The 21,156-nt window shown below is 42.0% G+C and overlaps 1 protein-coding gene across 3 annotated transcripts in view; it reads right to left on the bottom strand.

The window, feature by feature from the left end:
- Nucleotides 1-21,156, bottom strand: part of ADH5 (alcohol dehydrogenase 5 (class III), chi polypeptide) — a 100,578-nt gene that overhangs the window by 58,796 nt on the left and 20,626 nt on the right. For all 3 annotated transcript variants that reach the window (XM_068101078.2, XM_078775668.1, XM_078775667.1), the window contains one exon: nucleotides 639-813. In XM_068101078.2, coding sequence (XP_067957179.2) covers nucleotides 639-813 — 175 coding nt within the window. The remainder of the gene's footprint in view (nucleotides 1-638; nucleotides 814-21,156) is intronic.

Raw genomic sequence — 21,156 nt, 5'->3', positions numbered from 1 at the left:
CAATTAATGCATTTGTAATCCCTATAGCTATGTAGTCAGTTGTAATAGTACAGCCCATGTGGAATTGGAAAAGCAGATAATAATATATTTAGCAATTAGCTGGTAGGAATAAGATGTTTGCATTACAAAGATACGTACAGTGATCAGCAAGGCCAAAGTTGTCTGAGAAAGGATCCAATCAAATGCTAAGCGACATTAAAAGTGTTGATGACAACACAAAGGTTAGAGATCAAACAATGTCTGCAATAAATACATGTGGTCCAATCATAGGCAGATATGTAAATCCGTACAAAACACAAAGCGTCCCTTATCAGACATCAGACATGAATTGATGTCAAACACATTTTTGAACTAGAACAGCACTCGGTAGAGTGCATACCTCCACCAAGATGAACGGTTTATGGTTTCTATTCCACTGATAGGCCGAATCTGGATTCAGACCTGAACCAAAATCGAATCGATTCCGTCTTGTCACACACCCCAACCTCTCCACCAAGTTTCGTCCAAATCCGTCTACAACCTTTTGAGACATCTTGTTCACAAACAAACAGACAGACAGACAGGGGTGAAAACATAACCTCCATCCACCTTTGGTGGCAGAGGTAACAATAAATCAATTACACTTGATTTTAGTGCACCTTGTCTGGCATTAAATCTTCAAAGCCACAGTCGATTGCGATTCGTACAGATCCAGCACATGCACTGGAATCTGCGAAGTGCCGCAGCCGTTTAACATGTCTGAATGCATGCTCATCAGAGCCTCCGTCTTCCCTGCATCGCTTTTTCTCCCTCTGCCTTTCTCGACGACGCTGCCTGTACACAATGGACGTTCCACATTGACCTTCAAAATTCAATGTCAAATTAAATATCTCTCATTTCTTGTCATCAAAGTAAATAGACGAAACCAAAAAATATATACAGTCACGTGAAAAAGTAAGTACACCCCATGTAAAGTTTTGACTTTTTCAACATATTTCAACATACAGCTATTTGATCTTCATTTCAACAATATTGATAGATAAAGGTGATATAACATAACAAATATCATGAAACATTTACATTTTGTAGTCCATTGTATAATTGAAATAAACATAAATGCAAATTTTGCATGTGGAAAAAGTAAGTACACCCTTGGCTCTAATAGGTGGTATTGCCCCCTTTGGCAGAAACAACCTCAAGTAGGCGTTTCTTATAACTGTCTACCAGTCTCTGACATCGACTGGGAGAAATTTTTGCCCACTCCTCCATGCAGAATTATTTCAGCTGTGCGATGTTTGAGGGGTTTCTTGCATGCACAGCTCGTTTCAAATCCCCCCACAACATCTTGATGGGATTTAGATCCGGGCTTTGACTTGGCCATTCCAGAACCCTCCATTTCTTTCTTTTCAGCCATTCCTTGGTGGATTTACTGGTATGTTTAGGGTCATTGTCATGTTGCAAGGTCCACCTTCGGTTGAGCTTCAACTTTCCGACAGATGGCCTCACATTATCCTCAAGCACCCTCTGGTACAATAAAGAATTCATAGTGGATTATATGATGGTTAGCTGCCCAGGCCCTGATGCAGCAAAGCTGCCCCAAGCCATAATATTTCCACCACCATGCTTTACAGTTGGTATCAGGTTCTTGTGGTCAAATGCTGTCTTTGGTTTTCGCCAAACATGTCTTCTGGTACTGTGGCCAAATAGCTCTACCTTTGACTCATCTGTCCAGAGCACATTGTTCCAGAAGTGTTGGTCTTTGCCGAGGTGTTCATTGGCAAACTTTAGTCTTGCCCTGATGTTCTTTCTGGACAGCAAAGGTTTCCTCCTGGCACACCTCCCATGTAGATCAAATTTGTGCAGCCTCTTTCTAATGGTAGACTCGTGCATTTTGACATCAACAGTGGCAAGAGCTACCTGTAGGTCCAGTTAGGACATTCCGGAGTTCTTAGAGACCTCTTTCAGCATCTTGCGGTCTGCTCTCGTGCTGAACTTGCTGGGGCGGCCGGGCCTGAACAAGTTGGCAGTTGTTTGGAATCTTCTCCACTTGCAGATGATCTTCCGGACAGTCGGATGATTGATTTCAAATTGTTTGGAGATCTTTTTAAATCCCTTCCCAGACTCGTAGGCATCTATAACCTTCTTTCTGAAGGCCTCAGAGAGCTCTTTTGATCTGGGCATGGTGACACCACACACTTCAACAACAAAGAGCAAACCAAACTAAATGTCTGAGGTTTAAATAAGACAGGTTCCTCCAAGATCCTCTCTAACGATGTTCTAATCATTTGCACCTGAGCTGGTGCACCTGATTCTAATTTTAGGTATTTCAAGTAGTGATAAATGTAGGGGTGTACTTACTTTTTCCACATGCAAAATTTGCATTTATGTTTATTTAAATTATACAATGGACTACAAAATGTAAATAAAAAACCACCTTTAGAGGCCATTTTCCCCCGCAAAGCGGGGGTTGGCCTTTTTCGGGAACCGTGGTTGTTGTTGTTTTTCGGTCCCCTTTTTGAAGCAATGTTTTACGGCCGGATGCCCTTCCTGACGCCAACCCTTTTTGCCGCCTTTAACGACAAACAGGGAATTACCAGTGAACTGGTACTCAATTAGCCGACCTCGGAAGGATGACAGGCTGAGTCAACCCCCCTGGCGTTAATTCAGCAATCGACCGGGATTCGAACCCAGGATCCTAGGATCCTAAGCCGGCACCCTAGCCACTAGCCCAACACCAGGGATTACAAAAAATTCCATTACAAAACAATGTAAATTTACATTTACAAAATGTAAATGTTTCATGATATTTGTTATATTATATCACCTTTATCTATCAATATTTTTGAAATGAAGATCAAATAGCTGTATGTTGAAATATGTTGAAAAAGTCAAAACTTTACATGGGGTGTACTTACTTTTTCACTTGACTGTATATAATCGAGTTATAAGCTAACATCTTGGGAATAAATGGCACAAAATTTTTTTTTCAAGGATTGTTGTTTTTATTCCTCAGTGTGAAACTTCAAGATCGATGAGGGAGGGGTAAATGTTATCCGATTGGAAAAAAAGTTCACCAGGAGAGTTTTCTCGACTATTCCAATGAATCCTGGGGGTTGGAGCTTAGAAAATCCGAATGTTGAGGAATAAGGACCACCCTAATATATATATAGTGTTTTATATATATATATATACATATATATATACATATATATATACATATATATATACATATATATATATATATATATATATATATATATATATATATATATATATATATATATATATAGTTATATATATATATATATATATATATATATAGTTATATATATATATATATATATATATAGTTATATATATATATATATATATATAGTTATATATATATATATATATATATAGTTATATATATATATATATATATATAGTTATATATATATATATATATATAGTTATCTATATATATAAAGCAGTAAAGTTTGTTTGTTTGTCCTCTTATAACTCGAGAACTACTCATCGCAGAGAAAAACCAAAGGCATATTCGGAATCAGTACGTCTCAGAGCAACTACAGCACACCTTAAATTTTAAAAAACTTCGGGTTTTAAAATTAGCGCAGAAGCGCTAGCAGAAAAGGGAGGGAATCGAAGGGAGGGAGCGCAGCGCTCCCTCCAGCGCTTCGCAGCGCCAGCGCTTCTGTTAGCGTAATTAGCGTATTTCGGAACGTTAATGTTTCAACTTCATTATTGGGAATCAGTACGTCCCAGAGAAACTTCGTAATGTTAATTTTTCAACTTCATCCGATTGACATGGGACCAACGGCATGTGACAGAGAGTGAAACATACATGCTACATTTATTTGACGACAATGAGTTCCGACTTCCGGGTTCATGCCGCCAACCCTGTTCGTCTCTTGAGGAGGCGGGTGAATTCGTCCGCTGCCGGAAGCGTGCAGATGAACCTGGCCGGAACCGAACCGTTCAGCAAGCCGCTCGGCGAGCCGCTCGATGAGCCGCTCCGTGAGCTGCTCAACGAGGCGGGCAACGCGCAAGCGAGCGAGCTGAACGTCTCAGCCTGGACAAGCCTTCTGTGCTTGACGTCAACCATCAGGCCATTGGCACAGAGGAAGTCCGCGCCGAGCAGTGCCATAGGCACGTCGGCAGTTGAGAACGACCATCGGAAAACCTGCCCTCCGAACCGCAGAGACAGGCAGCGTTTTCCGTACGTGCGAATGGGCGTACCGTTGGCAGCAAGCAGCGCGGGGCCCCGGCCCGCGGACTGCTTGTCGGACGTACCGGCGGGAACGACACTCACCTGCGCTCCCGTGTCGCACAGGTAACGGCGCCCGGATAAGGTGTCCGTTATGTATAGGAGGCTGTTTAATCGGCCGGCGCTCAGTGCCACTACCGAGGGCCGGCCCGAGCGTTTCCCGACCTGCCGAATGAGCACGGCGGGCGACATTGCCGAGCCTCGTGGCCGAACCTAGCGTGGAAATGGCACCAGGTTTGCGGTGAAGCCGGAGGCCGCGGTTTCCGCGGTGGTGGTGGGCGGGGCATGGCGGCCGCCACGAGGCGCCCCTCGGAGCAGGGGTGGGCACCCGCAGGAGGTTCGGGCTCGGGAGCCGCTACGGCCGCACCGAAACTCGCCTGCGTGTCCAAAGCCACGTAGAACTTGTCGGCCTCGGCCGCGAACGCACGGCAGCTGGCGTCGAAATAACGCCCGGAATAGAGCGTTCGGGGTTTCGTCGCCCATGAGCGACAGCATATGGTCCATTCGGACCGACGGTCGCGTGTCACCGAGCTCAGGGAGGTCCAAGAGGCGATAGGCCCGTGCGTCCACCGTGAGGCCGAACGTGGCGAGGAGGAGACGCTTGATTGCCTCGTACCTGTCGTGGGCCGGTGGGTTCCTCAGGACCGACACGACGCGGGCAGCCGCGCCGGCCCCGAGGGAGGCGACCACGTGGTAGTAGCGTGTCTCGTCCGCCGTGATGCGTCGAAGCCTGAACTGGGCTTCGGCCTGCAGGAACCAGATCTCCGCCTGAGCTTCCCAGAACTCAGGGAGCTTTATCGCTACAGCGTTGGTTGCCATGGCTGTGTCGGTTTCGGGTGGTCAGCGACGGCTGACCAAAACGTCGGAGTCACCAATGAGGCACGGTGCTACACGCTCGACTTGCTACCAAGGAGGAAGCGGACAACACGGTTAAACAAAAGTGTCTTTATTGACAAGAGGTCACTGTAGCACTGGCGCGCTCCGGGCTGCGCGCCCAGTGTATATCCTGAGGCCACGCCTACCCCTCGGGCGTGGCCGCCGCCCACTCGGTGCGCGGAATGATGTCACCACGCCAGTGGGCTTTCGTGTCCGCCACAATATCAAAATATTAGCACGATATATCAAAACGTTGTGGACTAGTTGAGCCAAAACTTGGTGGATGAGTTGGTTAAGTGACAACAACAAACCCATTTAGATTTTGATTCAGGTCCGAATCCAGATCTGGGCAAAATGGAGAAGATTGTCATGGGGACCGCAAGGCTAACCCCAGCTCTTGCAGGGAAAATGGCCTTAAAATGCCTGTTGTTGTTTGTTGTCCGAATCCAAATCCGGCCTATCAGTGGGATACAAAACGTAAACTGTTCAGCCTGGCGGAGGTATGCGCTCCACTGAGTTCCGTTCTTGTCTCATTATTAGGTGACCATTGGTACCCTTTTGAAATTGCTAAGATTATTATTATTATTGTTCTGAATTCCATGAAATTTGTTGGTGACCTATAGGTCAAACCGCTTGTCGTAGGAACTTGAAACTTTGACCACTTATGGTATACATCTTGACTTGATGCATATCCTAAGTATGACATCATAGGTCACATGACCTGGTGGCCATATTTGAATTTTTGAAAATCTTGAAAATGATTTCCTTCATTTTTCAACCTGTTGAGTTGAAACTTGGCATACATATCGTCCACCTCAAGGCGGAGAATGCTCTTATCTCCGCTTTCTTTTATTTATTTTTGCTAATTAGCCTACGGTGTGACAATTTTAAAAGTGCTGACTCACCATTTTTTAAAATTAATTTGCGAGTCCATGAATTTTGTATTGCCTTACAGGCCAAACCGTTAGTCAGATGAACTTGAAACTTCGACCAATTATAGTATGTCACTTGATTGGATCCATATCCTAAATATGACGTCATAGATCATGTAACCTGGTGGCCATATTGGATTTCATGAAAACCTTTAAAATGCATCTCCGCCTTCATTTTTCGATTGATTGAGTTGAAACTTTGACCACTTATAGAATGTCACTTGATTGGATCCATATCCTAAATATGACATCATAGGTCATATGACCTGGTGGCCATCTTGAATTTCATGCAAACCTTTAAAATGTCCTCCTTCATTTTAGGATCGATTCAGTTCAAACTTTAAACAATCGGATCTGGGCTGCCATTGTCATTGACTCTGTCGCGCACTTGTCCAATTAGGGTGGGGTGTCTTGGTCCCCGGATAATCACTGCTCGCAGTTTTAATTCACATAGCATTTTACTATATTTTAAGCTGTTTACAGGAGCGAGGCTCATGGAAGAGCAAGGTAGAACAGACAGGTGGATGAACATCAAGGGAATTAACGAACCGGAAAATATGTGAGGAAGGAGGGGAGGAAACACTAACACTAGCAAGTAAGATGGTGCGTTAGGAAAGGTTTATGGGGGTAATTAAGATCATGGATCAAAATCAGAATTGGGGATGAGAAAAGATGGTAGTGTACTGTTTGTTTTAAGTCTGAGAGAGAAGAGCAAGGCAGAACAGCCTCTGGAAGATGGCTCCATAGACAAGAGAAGTGTGGAAGTGTAACTCAGTGTAACATATTGATTGGCCCTGGTAACTTATTAATTAACCTGGTAACAAAGCAGATACATTTTATGTGTATGAACAATGTAATCTCTTGAAACACCTGGTCAAGGCCCCAGGCTAGAGCACCCCCCCCTGCTGTGATTTCCATTTACACAGCAGGAGGGGAGCGAGCTGATGCCAGGACTCGGTGCGATGCATGACCTCGGGACATTAGCGGAGAGGAGATTAAGTCCAGTTTGGCGATATAACGAGAGCAAACGTTGAGTAAAGTACACTTGTCCTCAGAAGCCCTGCCCGACGGAACGATGGAATGAACGAGAACTTGCTACGTGAAGCGCTGACCGAACGGGAGTGTCGGATGGAGAGAAGGACCAGCGAAAAGAGTTAACCTGATCCATTATATTATGCGGTATCATTTTGGTAATTGGATGAAGTGAATACAGTTTAATAAACTAGACCTTTGTAACCTGTGTCCGGTCTTTGGAGTCCTGTGAGTCCCCCAGTACAAATTCCCTGACAATCTTGGAGGCACCGCTGCGATCAATTGTACAAGCAAGTCTTCTTTAAAAGGTGAGTGTGTCTTGTCTTGCCCAATATGATTTACGAACTTGGAAGTTATGGGTACATACATGGGGGAGCAGGTGATCTGGGGCTTCTTTGTGCACCGATGCCGCGATATAGGTGGCGTGAGCCATCACAAATGGGATTTCGATAAACGACTGTAGCAATTTATTCGTTTTTTTCTAAATGATTTCTGTAAATACGTATTTTTGCGCTGGTTAATTAAAGGGCCTTACTGTGACCTGGAAGCGGGCGGAGCAAGTGTGCACCTTGCGACCGCTTGTTTCAAGGACGTGTAAGGCCGGTACACTCGTTTACACACCCGCACACGGATAAAGTACTACTTTTTTTTTTTTTGCACTTGTTCGAAGCACTTGACTTGATCGGCGCTCGGCGAGCGACAGGGAACCGGGAAACGGAATTATATTTATATATATATATATTTCCAATATGGTACACCGGCCACAACGATTTTAGCGATTATCCGAGTTTTTTTTAACGATTTCTGTAAATACGTATTTTTCCTGCGCTGTGTAATTCTTCTGACACGCGCCACGAAGAAACGCACCACTGATGTGCATGAAGCGACTTGTTTGCCGGTTCGCTAAGGTCCGTCCGTACACGTGTACAATCGTGTACACCCGTTTTAAATAAATAATTTTTTTCAGTTTTCCCGCCATGCCTATAAATTCATGACAGACAACCCCCCTCATGCCGGTCCAGAATTATGATGAAAGATGGCGATTGAGAAAAAAATTGCATCAAATTTTGTCCAGGTCCATCAAGAAGCCTTTGAGACATGCTTCACGATTGAATAAAAAACCACCGTTAAGAGTACTTCTTTTTTTGTTCAAAGCACTCGACTTGGAGCCAGCGACTTGCTCGGCGGGGGATATAATTTTAGATATATATATAGTATGGGCATGCCCTAGTGAGAGATAATTACAGGAAATGGTGTTTTGTGAGTAGCAACCACTCTCTGGTCGAGGCTCATAGAAAAATTGATACTTATTGATTTGGCACGCTTACAATAGATATTAATGGCGAGGGTTCTGTGGTCGTTCGTTTTGGCTTTGCGAATGGACCAAAGAGACAAAGTGAGAAAGAGAGACAGACAGAGAGAGATAGACAGAAAAAGAAAGAAAGAGAGACATAGAGACAAACAGAGATAAAGATGATAGTCAGACACATAGAGAGAGACAGACAAAAAGAGATAGACAGAGTGAGACAAAGTGAGAAAGAGAGACAGACAGAGAGAGATAGACAGAAAAAGAAAGAAAGAGAGACATAGAGACAAACAGAGATAAAGATGATAGTCAGAGTCAGACACATAGAGAGAGACAGACAAAAAGAGATAGACAGAGTGAGACAAAGTGAGAAAGAGAGACAGACAGAGAGAGATAGACAGAAAAAGAAAGAAAGAGAGACATAGAGACAAACAGAGATAAAGATGATAGTCAGAGTCAGACACATAGAGAGAGACAGACAAAAAGAGATAGACAGAGTGAGACAAAGTGAGAAAGAGAGACAGACAGAGAGAGATAGACAGAAAAAGAAAGAAAGAGAGACATAGAGACAAACAGAGATAAAGATGATAGTCAGACACATAGAGAGAGACAGACAAAAAGAGATAGACAGAGTGAGACAAAGTGAGAAAGAGAGACAGACAGAGAGAGAAAGACAGAAAAAGAAAGAAAGAGAGACATAGAGACAAACAGAGATAAAGATGATAGTCAGAGTCAGACACATAGAAAGAGACAGACAAAAAGAGATAGACAGAGTGAGACAAAGTGAGAAAGAGAGACAGACAGAGAGAGATAGACAGAAAAAGAAAGAAAGAGAGACATAGAGACAAACAGAGATAAAGATGATAGTCAGAGTCAGACACATAGAGAGAGACAGACAAAAAGAGATAGACAGAGTGAGACAAAGTGAGAAAGAGAGACAGACAGAGAGAGATAGACAGAAAAAGAAAGAAAGAGAGACATAGAGACAAACAGAGATAAAGATGATAGTCAGAGTCAGACACATAGAGAGAGACAGACAAAAAGAGATAGACAGAGTGAGACAAAGTGAGAAAGAGAGACAGACAGAGAGAGATAGACAGAAAAAGAAAGAAAGAGAGACATAGAGACAAACAGAGATAAAGATGATAGTCAGAGTCAGACACATAGAGAGAGACAGACAAAAAGAGATAGACAGAGTGAGACAAAGTGAGAAAGAGAGACAGACAGAGAGAGATAGACAGAAAAAGAAAGAAAGAGAGACATAGAGATAAACAGAGATAAAGATGATAGTCAGAGTCAGACACATAGAGAGAGACAGACAAAACGAGATAGACACTGAGTGAGACAAAGTGAGAAAGAGAGACAGACAGAGAGAGATAGACAGAAAAAAAGAAAGAAAGAGAGACATAGAGACAAACAGAGATAAAAATGATAGTCAGACACATAGAGAGAGACAGACAAAAAGAGATAGACAGAGTGAGACAAAGTGAGAAAGAGAGACAGACAGAGAGAGATAGACAGAAAAAGAAAGAAAGAGAGACATAGAGACAAACAGAGATAAAGATGATAGTCAGACACATGTTTTACAGATGGATACAGGTGGGACAAAGGGAAACACCGTATCAAGACAAGCCGACCAATCAAGGGAAACCAGAGACTTCTACTTCAGATACTCCTTGAAAATGGTGATATTTATCCTAGGAATGGGTTCTCTGGTAGTGGGGACTCTGTGTTGTATGGATTATTTTGGGGTAATGAGGGAACAAAACGCAACACCAGCAAATGATACACAGATATATGATCATGCGGAACGACAAAAGCAGAAGAGAAGTTTGATGAAGGATAAAGACACACCTTTAGAACCCGATGGATTACACGGGATTAATACTTTTTTACATTTAGCCCATACAAGGGCTGCTATAGCAAATGAAACTTGTTGTTGGAACTTGTTGGAACTTGCTGTTGGAACTTGTTGTTGGAACTTGTTGTTGGAACTTGTTGGAACTTGTTGTTGCAACTTGCTGTTGGAACTTGTTGTTGGAACTTGTTGGAACTTGTTGTTGGAACTTGTTGTTGGAACTTGTTGGAACTTGTTGTTGCAACTTGCTGTTGGAACTTGCTGTTGGAACTTGTTGGAACTTGTTGTTGGAACTTGCTGTTGGAACTTGTTGTTGCAACTTGCTGTTGGAACTTGCTGTTGGAACTTGTTGGAACTTGTTGTTGGAACTTGCTGTTGGAACTTGTTGTTGGAAATTGTTGTTGGAACTTGTTGTTGAAACTTGCTGTTGGAACTTGTTGTTGGAACTTGCTGTTGGAACTTGTTGTTGGAACTTGCTGTTGGAACTTGCTGTTGGAACTTGTTGGAACTTGCTGTTGGAACTTGTTGGAACTTGCTGTTGGAACTTGTTGTTGGAACTTGTTGGAACTTGTTGTTGCAACTTGCTGTTGGAACTTGCTGTTGGAACTTGTTGGAACTTGTTGTTGGAACTTGTTGTTGGAACTTGTTGTTGCAACTTGCTGTTGGAACTTGCTGTTGGAACTTGTTGGAACTTGTTGTTGGAACTTGCTGTTGGAACTTGTTGTTGGAACTTGTTGTTGGAACTTGTTGTTGGAACTTGTTGTTGAAACTTGCTGTTGGAACTTGTTGTTGGAACTTGCTGTTGGAACTTGTTGTTGGAACTTGCTGTTGGAACTTGTTGGAACTTGTTGTTGGAACTTGTTGTTGGAACTTGTTGTTGGAACTTGTTGGAACTTGTTGTTGCAACTTGCTGTTGGAACTTGCTGTTGGAACTTGTTGGAACTTGTTGTTGGAACTTGTTGTTGGAACTTGTTGTTGGAACTTGCTGTTGGAACTTGTTGTTGGAACTTGCTGTTGGAACTTGCTGTTGGAACTTGTTGTTGGAACTTGTTGTTGGAACTTGTTGTTGGAACTTGTTGGAACTTGTTGTTGCAACTTGCTGTTGGAACTTGCTGTTGGAACTTGTTGGAACTTGTTGTTGGAACTTGCTGTTGGAACTTGTTGTTGCAACTTGCTGTTGGAACTTGCTGTTGGAACTTGTTGGAACTTGTTGTTGGAACTTGCTGTTGGAACTTGTTGGAAATTGTTGTTGGAACTTGTTGTTGAAACTTGCTGTTGGAACTTGTTGTTGGAACTTGCTGTTGGAACTTGTTGTTGGAACTTGTTGTTGGAACTTGTTGTTGGAACTTGTTGTTGCAACTTGCTGTTGGAACTTGCTGTTGGAACTTGTTGGAACTTGTTGTTGGAACTTGCTGTTGGAACTTGTTGTTGGAACTTGTTGTTGGAACTTGTTGTTGGAACTTGTTGTTGAAACTTGCTGTTGGAACTTGTTGTTGGAACTTGCTGTTGGAACTTGTTGTTGGAACTTGCTGTTGGAACTTGTTGGAACTTGTTGTTGGAACTTGTTGTTGGAACTTGTTGTTGGAACTTGTTGGAACTTGTTGTTGCAACTTGCTGTTGGAACTTGCTGTTGGAACTTGTTGGAACTTGTTGTTGGAACTTGTTGTTGGAACTTGTTGTTGGAACTTGCTGTTGGAACTTGTTGTTGGAACTTGCTGTTGGAACTTGCTGTTGGAACTTGTTGTTGGAACTTGTTGTTGGAACTTGTTGTTGGAACTTGTTGTTGGAACTTGTTGGAACTTGTTGTTGCAACTTGCTGTTGGAACTTGCTGTTGGAACTTGTTGGAACTTGTTGTTGGAACTTGTTGTTGGAATGAATGGGAACATTCAAATGTTGGGTTTTGCTAACATTTCCACAACGTCGCTACAACGTTTCACTTTCGTTGTTGCAACGTTTTGCTCCAACGTTTTGGGGACATTCGAATGTCAAGTGAATCGAATGAGAATTCAGGAATTATTTCATTATTAACGATTAATGAAGTACTTATTTAATTAATTACATTTCTTATTACATTACAGTAATTACATTACAGTAATTACCTGAGGTAATTACAGTAATTACAGTTCCGGTAATTACAGTAATTACAGTAATCATTACAGTAATTGCAGTAATCTTATTACAGTAATTACATTACATTAACTCAGGCACCTTTTGAGTAAGGAAGCTGATATTTGGACATGACACTGACCAAGTGATGTGGCTGTCAAGGAAAATATTGATTTATTGATTAATCATTTAATAAATTAACTCGTTGATTTATAAATGACTTATTTAATTAAAATTCCTGAGAGATACATCTTCGGATGAAATACTTGCAGATTGGTTATGCTATGAGCCAATTGATTAAGGAAAATATTTTGTGATGGCCATATTGGCAATTTTGTGGCCATATTCGTGGCAACTCAGTTAGTGCCACTGCACCTTTAAAATGCATCCCTGCGTTCATTTTTCGATCGATTGAGTTGAAATTTTGAACAATCGGATCTGGACTGTCGTTGTTAACGACTCTAGCACGCACTCGTCCAATCAGGATGGAGCGGTATGGTCCCCGGATCATCACTGCCCGCAGTTTTAATTAATTTTACTTTTTCTCTTGGTCATATAATTTTGAAGACATGCGTGTCATGATAGAGGAAATGTTTGTTCTGTTGAACGGAATAAATGTTGTTTATTTGTGTGGGAGTGTATTTTTGTGTATTTCTTGTGTATTTTGGATATATTTTCACGACTAATTCCAGTTAACATCCTGCAAAATTTGCTCGTTTGCTGGCCGAGTCGAAATTGCGTTGAGTTTCTATGGCATGCGCCATTAAAAGCGCTGTGTAATGGTTGAGCTCCTTTTATTTCGGTTTGGTCATGCGGATGAGCAAACAAAGTGACAAATGCTGCGGCTGGAGCAGTAGAAGCGATGTTTTTTAAATGGAAACGATGTAATGAGGAATTAAAAGTGGGAGGGGGCAACACCACGCATACCTCTTTTAAGGTGTGTATAAACCCTGGAATATTTCAGCAATCAATACAATGCTGAAACTATGTAAGTTAAGTTAATGAGTAATTTACTGAGTAATTTAATGAGTAATTTAATGAGTAATTTAATGAGTAATTTAACGAATAATTTAATGAGTAATTTAATGAGTAATTTAATGAGTAATTTAACGAATAATTTACTGAGTAATTTAATGAGTAATTTAATGAGTAATTTAACGAATAATTTAATGAGTAATTTAATGAGTAATTTAATGAGTAATTTAACGAATAATTTAATGAGTAATTTAATGAGTAATTTAACGAATAATTTAATGAGTAATTTAATGAGTAATTTAATGAGTAATTTAATGAGTAATTTAACGAATAATTTAATGAGTAATTTAATGAGTAATTTAATGAGTAATTTAATAAGTAATTTAATAAGTAATTTAATGAGGAATTAAAAGTGGGAGGGGGCAACACCACGCATACCTCTTTTAAGGTGTGTATAAACCCTGGAATAAACGTGGGAGGGGGCAACACCACGCATACCTCTTTTAAGGTATGTATAAACCCTGGAATATTTCAGCAATCAATACGATGCTGAAATGATGTAATTTACTGTGTAAGAGGGTCGACCTTGGGTTTGTTTGGGTTTGTTGTTTATTTTGTGGATGTGTATTTTTTGTGTATTTTGGATATATTTTCACGACTAATTCCAGTTAACATCCTGCAAAATTTGCTCGTTTTCTGGCTGAGTCGAAATTGCGTTGAGTTTCTATGGCATGCGCCATTAAAAGCGCTGTGTAATGGTTGAGCTCCCTTTATTTCGTTTTGGTCATGCGGATGAGCAAACAAAATGACGAATGCTGCGGCTGGAGCAGTGGAAGCGATTTTTGAATTGTTCAATGATTATTCGATATTGTTATGACTTATTGTCAATAGGTATACTGAGTGGCCATGAGGTAGCCTGTTGCTATGTACAGTTTTATTCTATTGTTGATTATACCACATAATTGTGGTGATAAAGGAAATGTTCGTTTTAAATAGATGATTATGATATGACCATGACTATAAAATCATGATGATTATTATGAATGATATCATAGGGTTCAAATGCAGAATGATTGCATGAACTTGGGAAAGAACTTTCAAGCCCTATGGGATAAATTGGGTGTTACAAGCAATGGAGCTTCAAAATTTAGCATGATTGAAGGAATTTTACAGTCTTATTTCAGTAGTTTTACGAAATTTAAATTGCCAAGAGATTTTGGGTACTATTAAAGAAAAAAAAAATGATGAGATATTTTTTCCAATGAACTTTAATATCTGCCATCCATTTTGGCTGTCTCACGAATGAAGGATGAGTTGCCTTTAGTGGTTGCAAAGAAAATTTGTGGAGACCAGGCAAAATGGGGAAATATCTCAGATATGACCCTAGGACAGGACGGTGATTCATCAATTGACATGAGGTACGAACCAGAGGTGACGACCGATGAGTCGATCTCAGTCAATGGATGGACCTGTCCTGACATCATTGGGGAAAGGGCTTATGCAAGGAGTCATTCAAAATGATTAATTTGATTTATTGATGAATATTGATGAATTAATTGAAATTGAATAATTGATTGAATTGTTAATTGATTGAATCTAATTGATTGAATTTAATTGCATAAATTGAACTGAATAAATTGAATTGAATATATTGATTGTTTGATTGATGAAAATGCGGTCTCAAGAAAGAAGCTTTGATATATTTGCGAGATATTATCAATGTGGAGACAACCTGGGAAAATTGAGCAAGGTGGTGAGTTTATATACAGATATATATGTGCGGTTACCATTGTGTGAGAGTGTCTTTGTTCCTGAGAGTGTCCTGAGAGTGTGCATCCATGTAATCAGAAATCCCAGATTTGTTTTTGCAAACAACATTTTGGTAGAGGTCTTGTGTGGAACACTTCCTTGGTAGATAAAAACGGTACTGCATGCTGGCAGCCACTTTTGCGGCCAGTTAGGCCAAACAAATTGAGAGGAAATTGTAGTTAAATACGTAAGTTACACATGGCTATTTGTAAAAAAGGAAATTTGTTGAGATGGGAAACATTTTTTCGAAGGTTTATTAAGGTGTTATAATATGACATGTGGCAAGGCAAACTATTGGATAGGAAAATTAGATCTGGCTATAGAATAAATTTATTGACCCCTTGAAGTTAATCCTTCGAATCATTGTTTCACTGGCATTTTGTTCACATTGGAAATAGTTTGGTAGAGCTTTGGTTAAAACCTTTGGTTGCGGTATCTTGGAACGAATTGATAAACCATAGGAGATTGATAAGAATAGAAACAAATATGGACCCAAAATAGAAAGTTGGATTCATGCCTCTCATTGCAAGCAAGCACATGGGGCTAAGGTGGACGATCCCACAGAAAATGAGGCTGCACCTAGCAGCCCAGCAGAACATTCAGTGGTAGAAAAATGATAGTCATGATTTACAGTCATTTGAATTACATTTTAACACCCCTTGCATTGATAAACATTACATTTTCAACATGTGATATTCCTACTTGGAATAGTGACATTTATTTGCCTACATGACATACAATTACCTGCTGATATTAATACAGCATGAGTGAAAAAATGTATCACAACTACACTCATGATCAGGGGATTGAGTTCAACCCCGGGAGATAGGGGGATCAGGGTAAGACAAATAATCTGATTATGTTACATATTAAGGGATTTTCTTTATTTACCTTTTAGGAAGCTTGTTAGTTTGGTATATAATGTTAAATGTCATCGACATATAACTATGTCATAGATATGAATATATACAAGGAGTAGCAGACTTGTTTGTTGGTTTAGTAGTTATATTGGCAATTGTTTTAGTGGTGGCTTGCTTGAAAGCCTTAGTGACGGTGTGTTTGAATAAGGTAACCAACAACACGATGATAACGCATGAAGTGACAAATGAGGAAAGAAATGTGGAACCAGAAAAGGAAGACTTTTATGGCGACATAAATACTGAGATTAAAAGACTAAATCAAGTGATGTTGCAAATGAATACAGTAGAATTAAGATAATGGCATAACGACAATGTTATGAGTTGTGTCAATTACAATATCAATGAACTCATATCACCACGAGTGACACACTGTTAGGAAAAAAAAAAAAAAGAGGGAAAAGAAAAAGTGGAGAGGAATTATGGTAATAATACATTATGCTTAATTTGTTGGTTTGGGAAAATTGTTGTTGGGAATTAGGTATTCCCGTGTGTGATTGTAATCATATACAATGCTATTCTTAGTTTAGTAATAAAATACATACCTGATTGAATATTATTTGTGTGACGCATATAAATGAATATAACTTTTTGTGTTAAGGAAAAACAACAAATTGTTGAATGTGAAACTGTCGGAAGATATACATGATTATGCTGATTTCATGGTAAGATGTACCCTATCTGATTCAGTGTGTGCGGAAAGCAGATTCAGATATGACTGAGCATAAGGATAAGACGAGATCACATTTTGGAGGGATTGCTAACGGAATTGGGAAGAAGAAAGAAAGAAAATTTGTGGCTAAAAAATGAAGTTAATCGTGGCATACACCCTCTTTCTCAAAGAATGATGAAGACATTCTCCCGTGTAACTTGGAGATGAATGCTTACCTTCACCAAGGAAATTTATGTGACCATTTGCCTGGATCACACTGCAACATATGAAAGAAAGGCGATCACTTACTCTTGTTCGAAGACTTCGAACATTCACCACATCAGAAGTTGCAGGACAACGACATTTTACCTGCAACCTCTGTGAAATGCGGGGACATATGTTATTACTTCACCAACGTCCGGGGAACCAGCATGGAGCTGCAAAAAACGGCTGTGCCCTTGTCACAACAGCTGTGCACGATTCTGCTGGATTGCTCCTGGTAAGGACCATGAATGACCTGAACACCATGGTCCCAACATCAGTGTGGATGCATCCGGCATCCCTGTTCCACATCTTGCTGGCCAATCATGGTTCACAGCAAAAAGTGGCAAGAATGCTACATGGAGAGAAGGGTCAGTCTATGACTCCGCAGTGTTACCACAACAGCGAAATCCTACACGAAGTAGTGCAGGAGCTATGAAGAGAAAATGCTTCATACCTGGATTCAAACACAAGTGATCAGCCCTTCCTTTCAAACAAAGTCAACATTTGTGTGGAGGCAAACGTTTTTTGCCAGATGGTGCAGATGCTGTACAAAACTTGAAAATGAAGTGAAATTGTTGTATCTTGGTGATGGTGAAGTGTTGTTTTGAAAATATATTTGTGATGCAAATGCAATAGATTGAACGATATGGAAGAAGTCAATGACCAACGAAATGTTTTGTGATTCTTGCAGGATGACGGTGTATGCCTAAGGGAATTTGATTACCAAAGAGATTGATTGTTTACTTATATTGATGTTTAGATTAATGGTTAATATAAACAAAAACAAAAAGATGAGGGAATTGTGGAAGTGTAACTCAGTGTAACATATTGATTGGCCCTGGTAACTTATTAATTAACCTGGTAACAAAGCAGATACATTTTATGTGTATGAACAATGTAATCTCTTGAAACACCTGGTCAAGGCCCCAGGCTAGAGCACCCCCCCCTGCTGTGATTTCCATTTACACAGCAGGAGGGGAGCGAGCTGATGCCAGGACTCGGTGCGATGCATGACCTCGGGACATTAGCGGAGAGGAGATTAAGTCCAGTTTGGCGATATAACGAGAGCAAACGTTGAGTAAAGTACACTTGTCCTCAGAAGCCCTGCCCGACGGAACGATGGAATGAACGAGAACTTGCTACGTGAAGCGCTGACCGAACGGGAGTGTCGGATGGAGAGAAGGACCAGCGAAAAGAGTTAACCTGATCCATTATATTATGCGGTATCATTTTGGTAATTGGATGAAGTGAATACAGTTTAATAAACTAGACCTTTGTAACCTGTGTCCGGTCTTTGGAGTCCTGTGAGTCCCCCAGTACAAATTCCCTGACAGAAGTAAGGAATGAAAGAGTTGAAGTGTGCAGTCAGCCTGGATTTTGGAAGTTTAACCAGAAGGGTGGAACTGAAAGAACGCGTGCAATCCATGCATCCTGTACTGGGAGTTGTTGGGTGCATCCTGACGGACTACCAGATTAGATAGAGGGAGTAATGTTGGAGAATGGATGATAAAAACCAGACCCCCTGCCTGGAATGTGGGAGCGTCAAGCCATATAGTTCGGCCTCATCACAGGATATTCCATTAATTTTGAGAGCTTTAGAATTGACAGAATCCAGGGAAGCTGGGGTGCCTGCCCCGAGCAGAGACAGTAGGGGAGAGTGGGGCACCTTGAACAGGTTTTTCAACATTTGGCTCTACACCTGAAATGCTAAAGATGTCAAACTTCCATTGTGGGCCAAAAATATTGTTGCGGATATGAGGATTGAGTTTTTTTGATTGTGTTGTATTGTATAGTAAATGGTTGTGAATTATTGTTTTAGTCTGAGCCCTCCTTGCTCCAGTGTGTATAAAGGTCAAAGGGCGTTCCGGTAGTTAATTCCATAAAGCATACATTGAAGGACACTATAATACCCTTGTTCAGTAGTTTATTTCCTTATTCTGTGTATTAGGTTAAGGCTTTGTCTTCCATTAAAATGACACTCCATTGCACCGAGTGAAATAAGATAGATTGCCTTCATTCTTCATTCCCATTCCCAAAACCTCCATTTCTCCTTTCGTCATGGCCAAGCCTCAATTTGCCAATTACATCCCCTCCAAAACCACCATTGAACATGTGCTCGGGTCGGGGAAGAAAGGCGTGCCCGCCCGTCGTCATCAAGGGCGGAGCCAGAGGGTCGCGCGACCAACCATGGCCGAGGTGAGCACACCGATGGGCGTGTCCTGAAGGCCGGCGGCTTAATCGCCGGAGGCGTTATAAAAGCGCGCGCGCAAGGTACTGCGTGAGAAGATCCAGATGAGCTTTTACAGAGATGAGCTTTTACAGAAGATCCAGATGAGCTTTTACAGAGATGAGCTTTTACAGAAGATCCAGATGAGCTTTTACAGAGATGAGCTTTTAGAGAAGATCCAGATGAGCTTTGGAGAGAGAGAAGGTTCAAGGTCAATTACAAGCAGTTGCGCCAGAGACGGCAGACGTGCCCTGAGGTGAGCCAGAGAAGCAGCTTTGGCTCCACAAGCAGCGTTGACTCCACCAGGCAGCTTCAACCTGTTACCCCGCGGGAACCAGATAGCGGTGGCATCGGTGGCCGTCGAGGTCCAGCCGACGTCCCGTGCGGGATCAAGCCCGAACCATCTGCCCCAGCTGAACCTTCCCATTCCTCCTTCCAGCATTCATTCCTGCCATTCCATCCTTCTTGTGTACGTGAGTTTGTTCTGTTTGTTCTGTCCTGGGTATTTAATTAAGTTTGTATAAGCTAGTATTTTCACTGTCACCTGCTGTTTCCATGTTCCCTGTAAATAACTTTGACTGCTCCTTTTGCTTGTGTGTGTAAATAATAAATCCCGTTATTCTTCTGTACGTCTTCTTCTTCCTCTTTACATTCGGTCGCTTTAGAGGTTTCCAAATTGAATATCTGTGGCGCGATCCAGCCAACGTTCGGGAATCGGGTTTAGTCGGGGAAAACTGTTCGGCCGCGGTGCCTCCGCTCGGCAAACAACTTCCTTATCCGCGGACCGTAACAATTGGTAGTCAGGAGTTGGGATTCGGACCTGGGACTAAATTTATTTAGCCCAAATTTTGGAACACCAATTGTACCATTGGCGGTAACAATTGGTGTCGGGAGCGGGAACGGACCCGAAGCGCGCTTAACGTGCTCAAAATTACGAGATACTGAAATTTGTTTTGTTTTACAAAACCCGAATTTTGAAATCGCGCCATGGCTGGTCAAGGCGACGGGATGTCGGTGGGAGAGATAGACGGGGTAGAATCGACCCAGGACCTCGGGGAAATGTATGTGGAGGAAAGAGAGGAGGAGAACATTGGCAATGTGGTTGAGGAGGTATCAGGCGCGCAAAATGGCGCTCTCGCGCACGAGGTTACGGGCGCGCAAAATGGCGCCTCGCACATGGCTACGGCGACCGCGCCCGCGACCGTAGCAGCGCCACCGGTGGATTTGAACCTTTTTATGCTGCAAATGGGGGCCCTTATGGAAGAAATGGGAAACAGAATAACGAACGGAATGAGGGCCGATAGGGAGGAAATAGAGCAGAGGGACAGAGACCGCAGGTTGGGCGAAAGGGTCCCAGGGGTGCACGACGAGGTAACGTGGGTCGAGAAGCGCTGGTTGAGCGAAGTGGAGGAAAGCGCGGGTAAAATGACGGGGGTAGAAATCGCGACACGGGGTATGGAGCAGCCGGCGACCGCTGAGGTAGAAGAGGGGGTTTTATTAAAGCCAGCGGTCGTCGAGGGGAACAAAGACAAAGCAGTAGTGGGTACAATTAAAATTGAAGAGATGACGGAGGTAGCCCGGGAATTGCAGGGAGAAATGGAATATGTGCAAGGTCGGTGCTCAAATCGTGATGTTGTGCTTACTAACCAAATAAAGAGTTTGCAGGTGGCGAAGGAGGTGTGGAGACGAGGTGCCAAGGTGAGTGGCGATATACGAGGAAATGTATATGATGTGAGGGGAGCTTCAGTCGGCTTGGGGGTTGATGTGGACCCGGGTGTTCGTGAGAGGCCGTTGGTGAAGTGTGCGACAGGTACGGTGTGCGAAGGAGGAGGTGTGCGAGAATGTCCCACTCTGGGGTGTGCGCGCCGAGGAGTGAGTGTGCTGTCGAGAGTGAGTCGGTCGTAGCGCGTGTGCGAGGGAGCACATGGAAGCGCGTAGTGAGGAGTGTTAGAGGA

This window comes from Myxine glutinosa, chromosome 4, assembly GCF_964187855.1.
Source record: "Myxine glutinosa chromosome 4, kmMyxGlut1.1, whole genome shotgun sequence".
NCBI lineage: Eukaryota > Metazoa > Chordata > Myxini > Myxiniformes > Myxinidae > Myxine > Myxine glutinosa.
The sequence above is the reverse complement of the archived record's forward strand: the minus strand, read 5'-3'. Positions and strand labels throughout refer to the sequence as shown.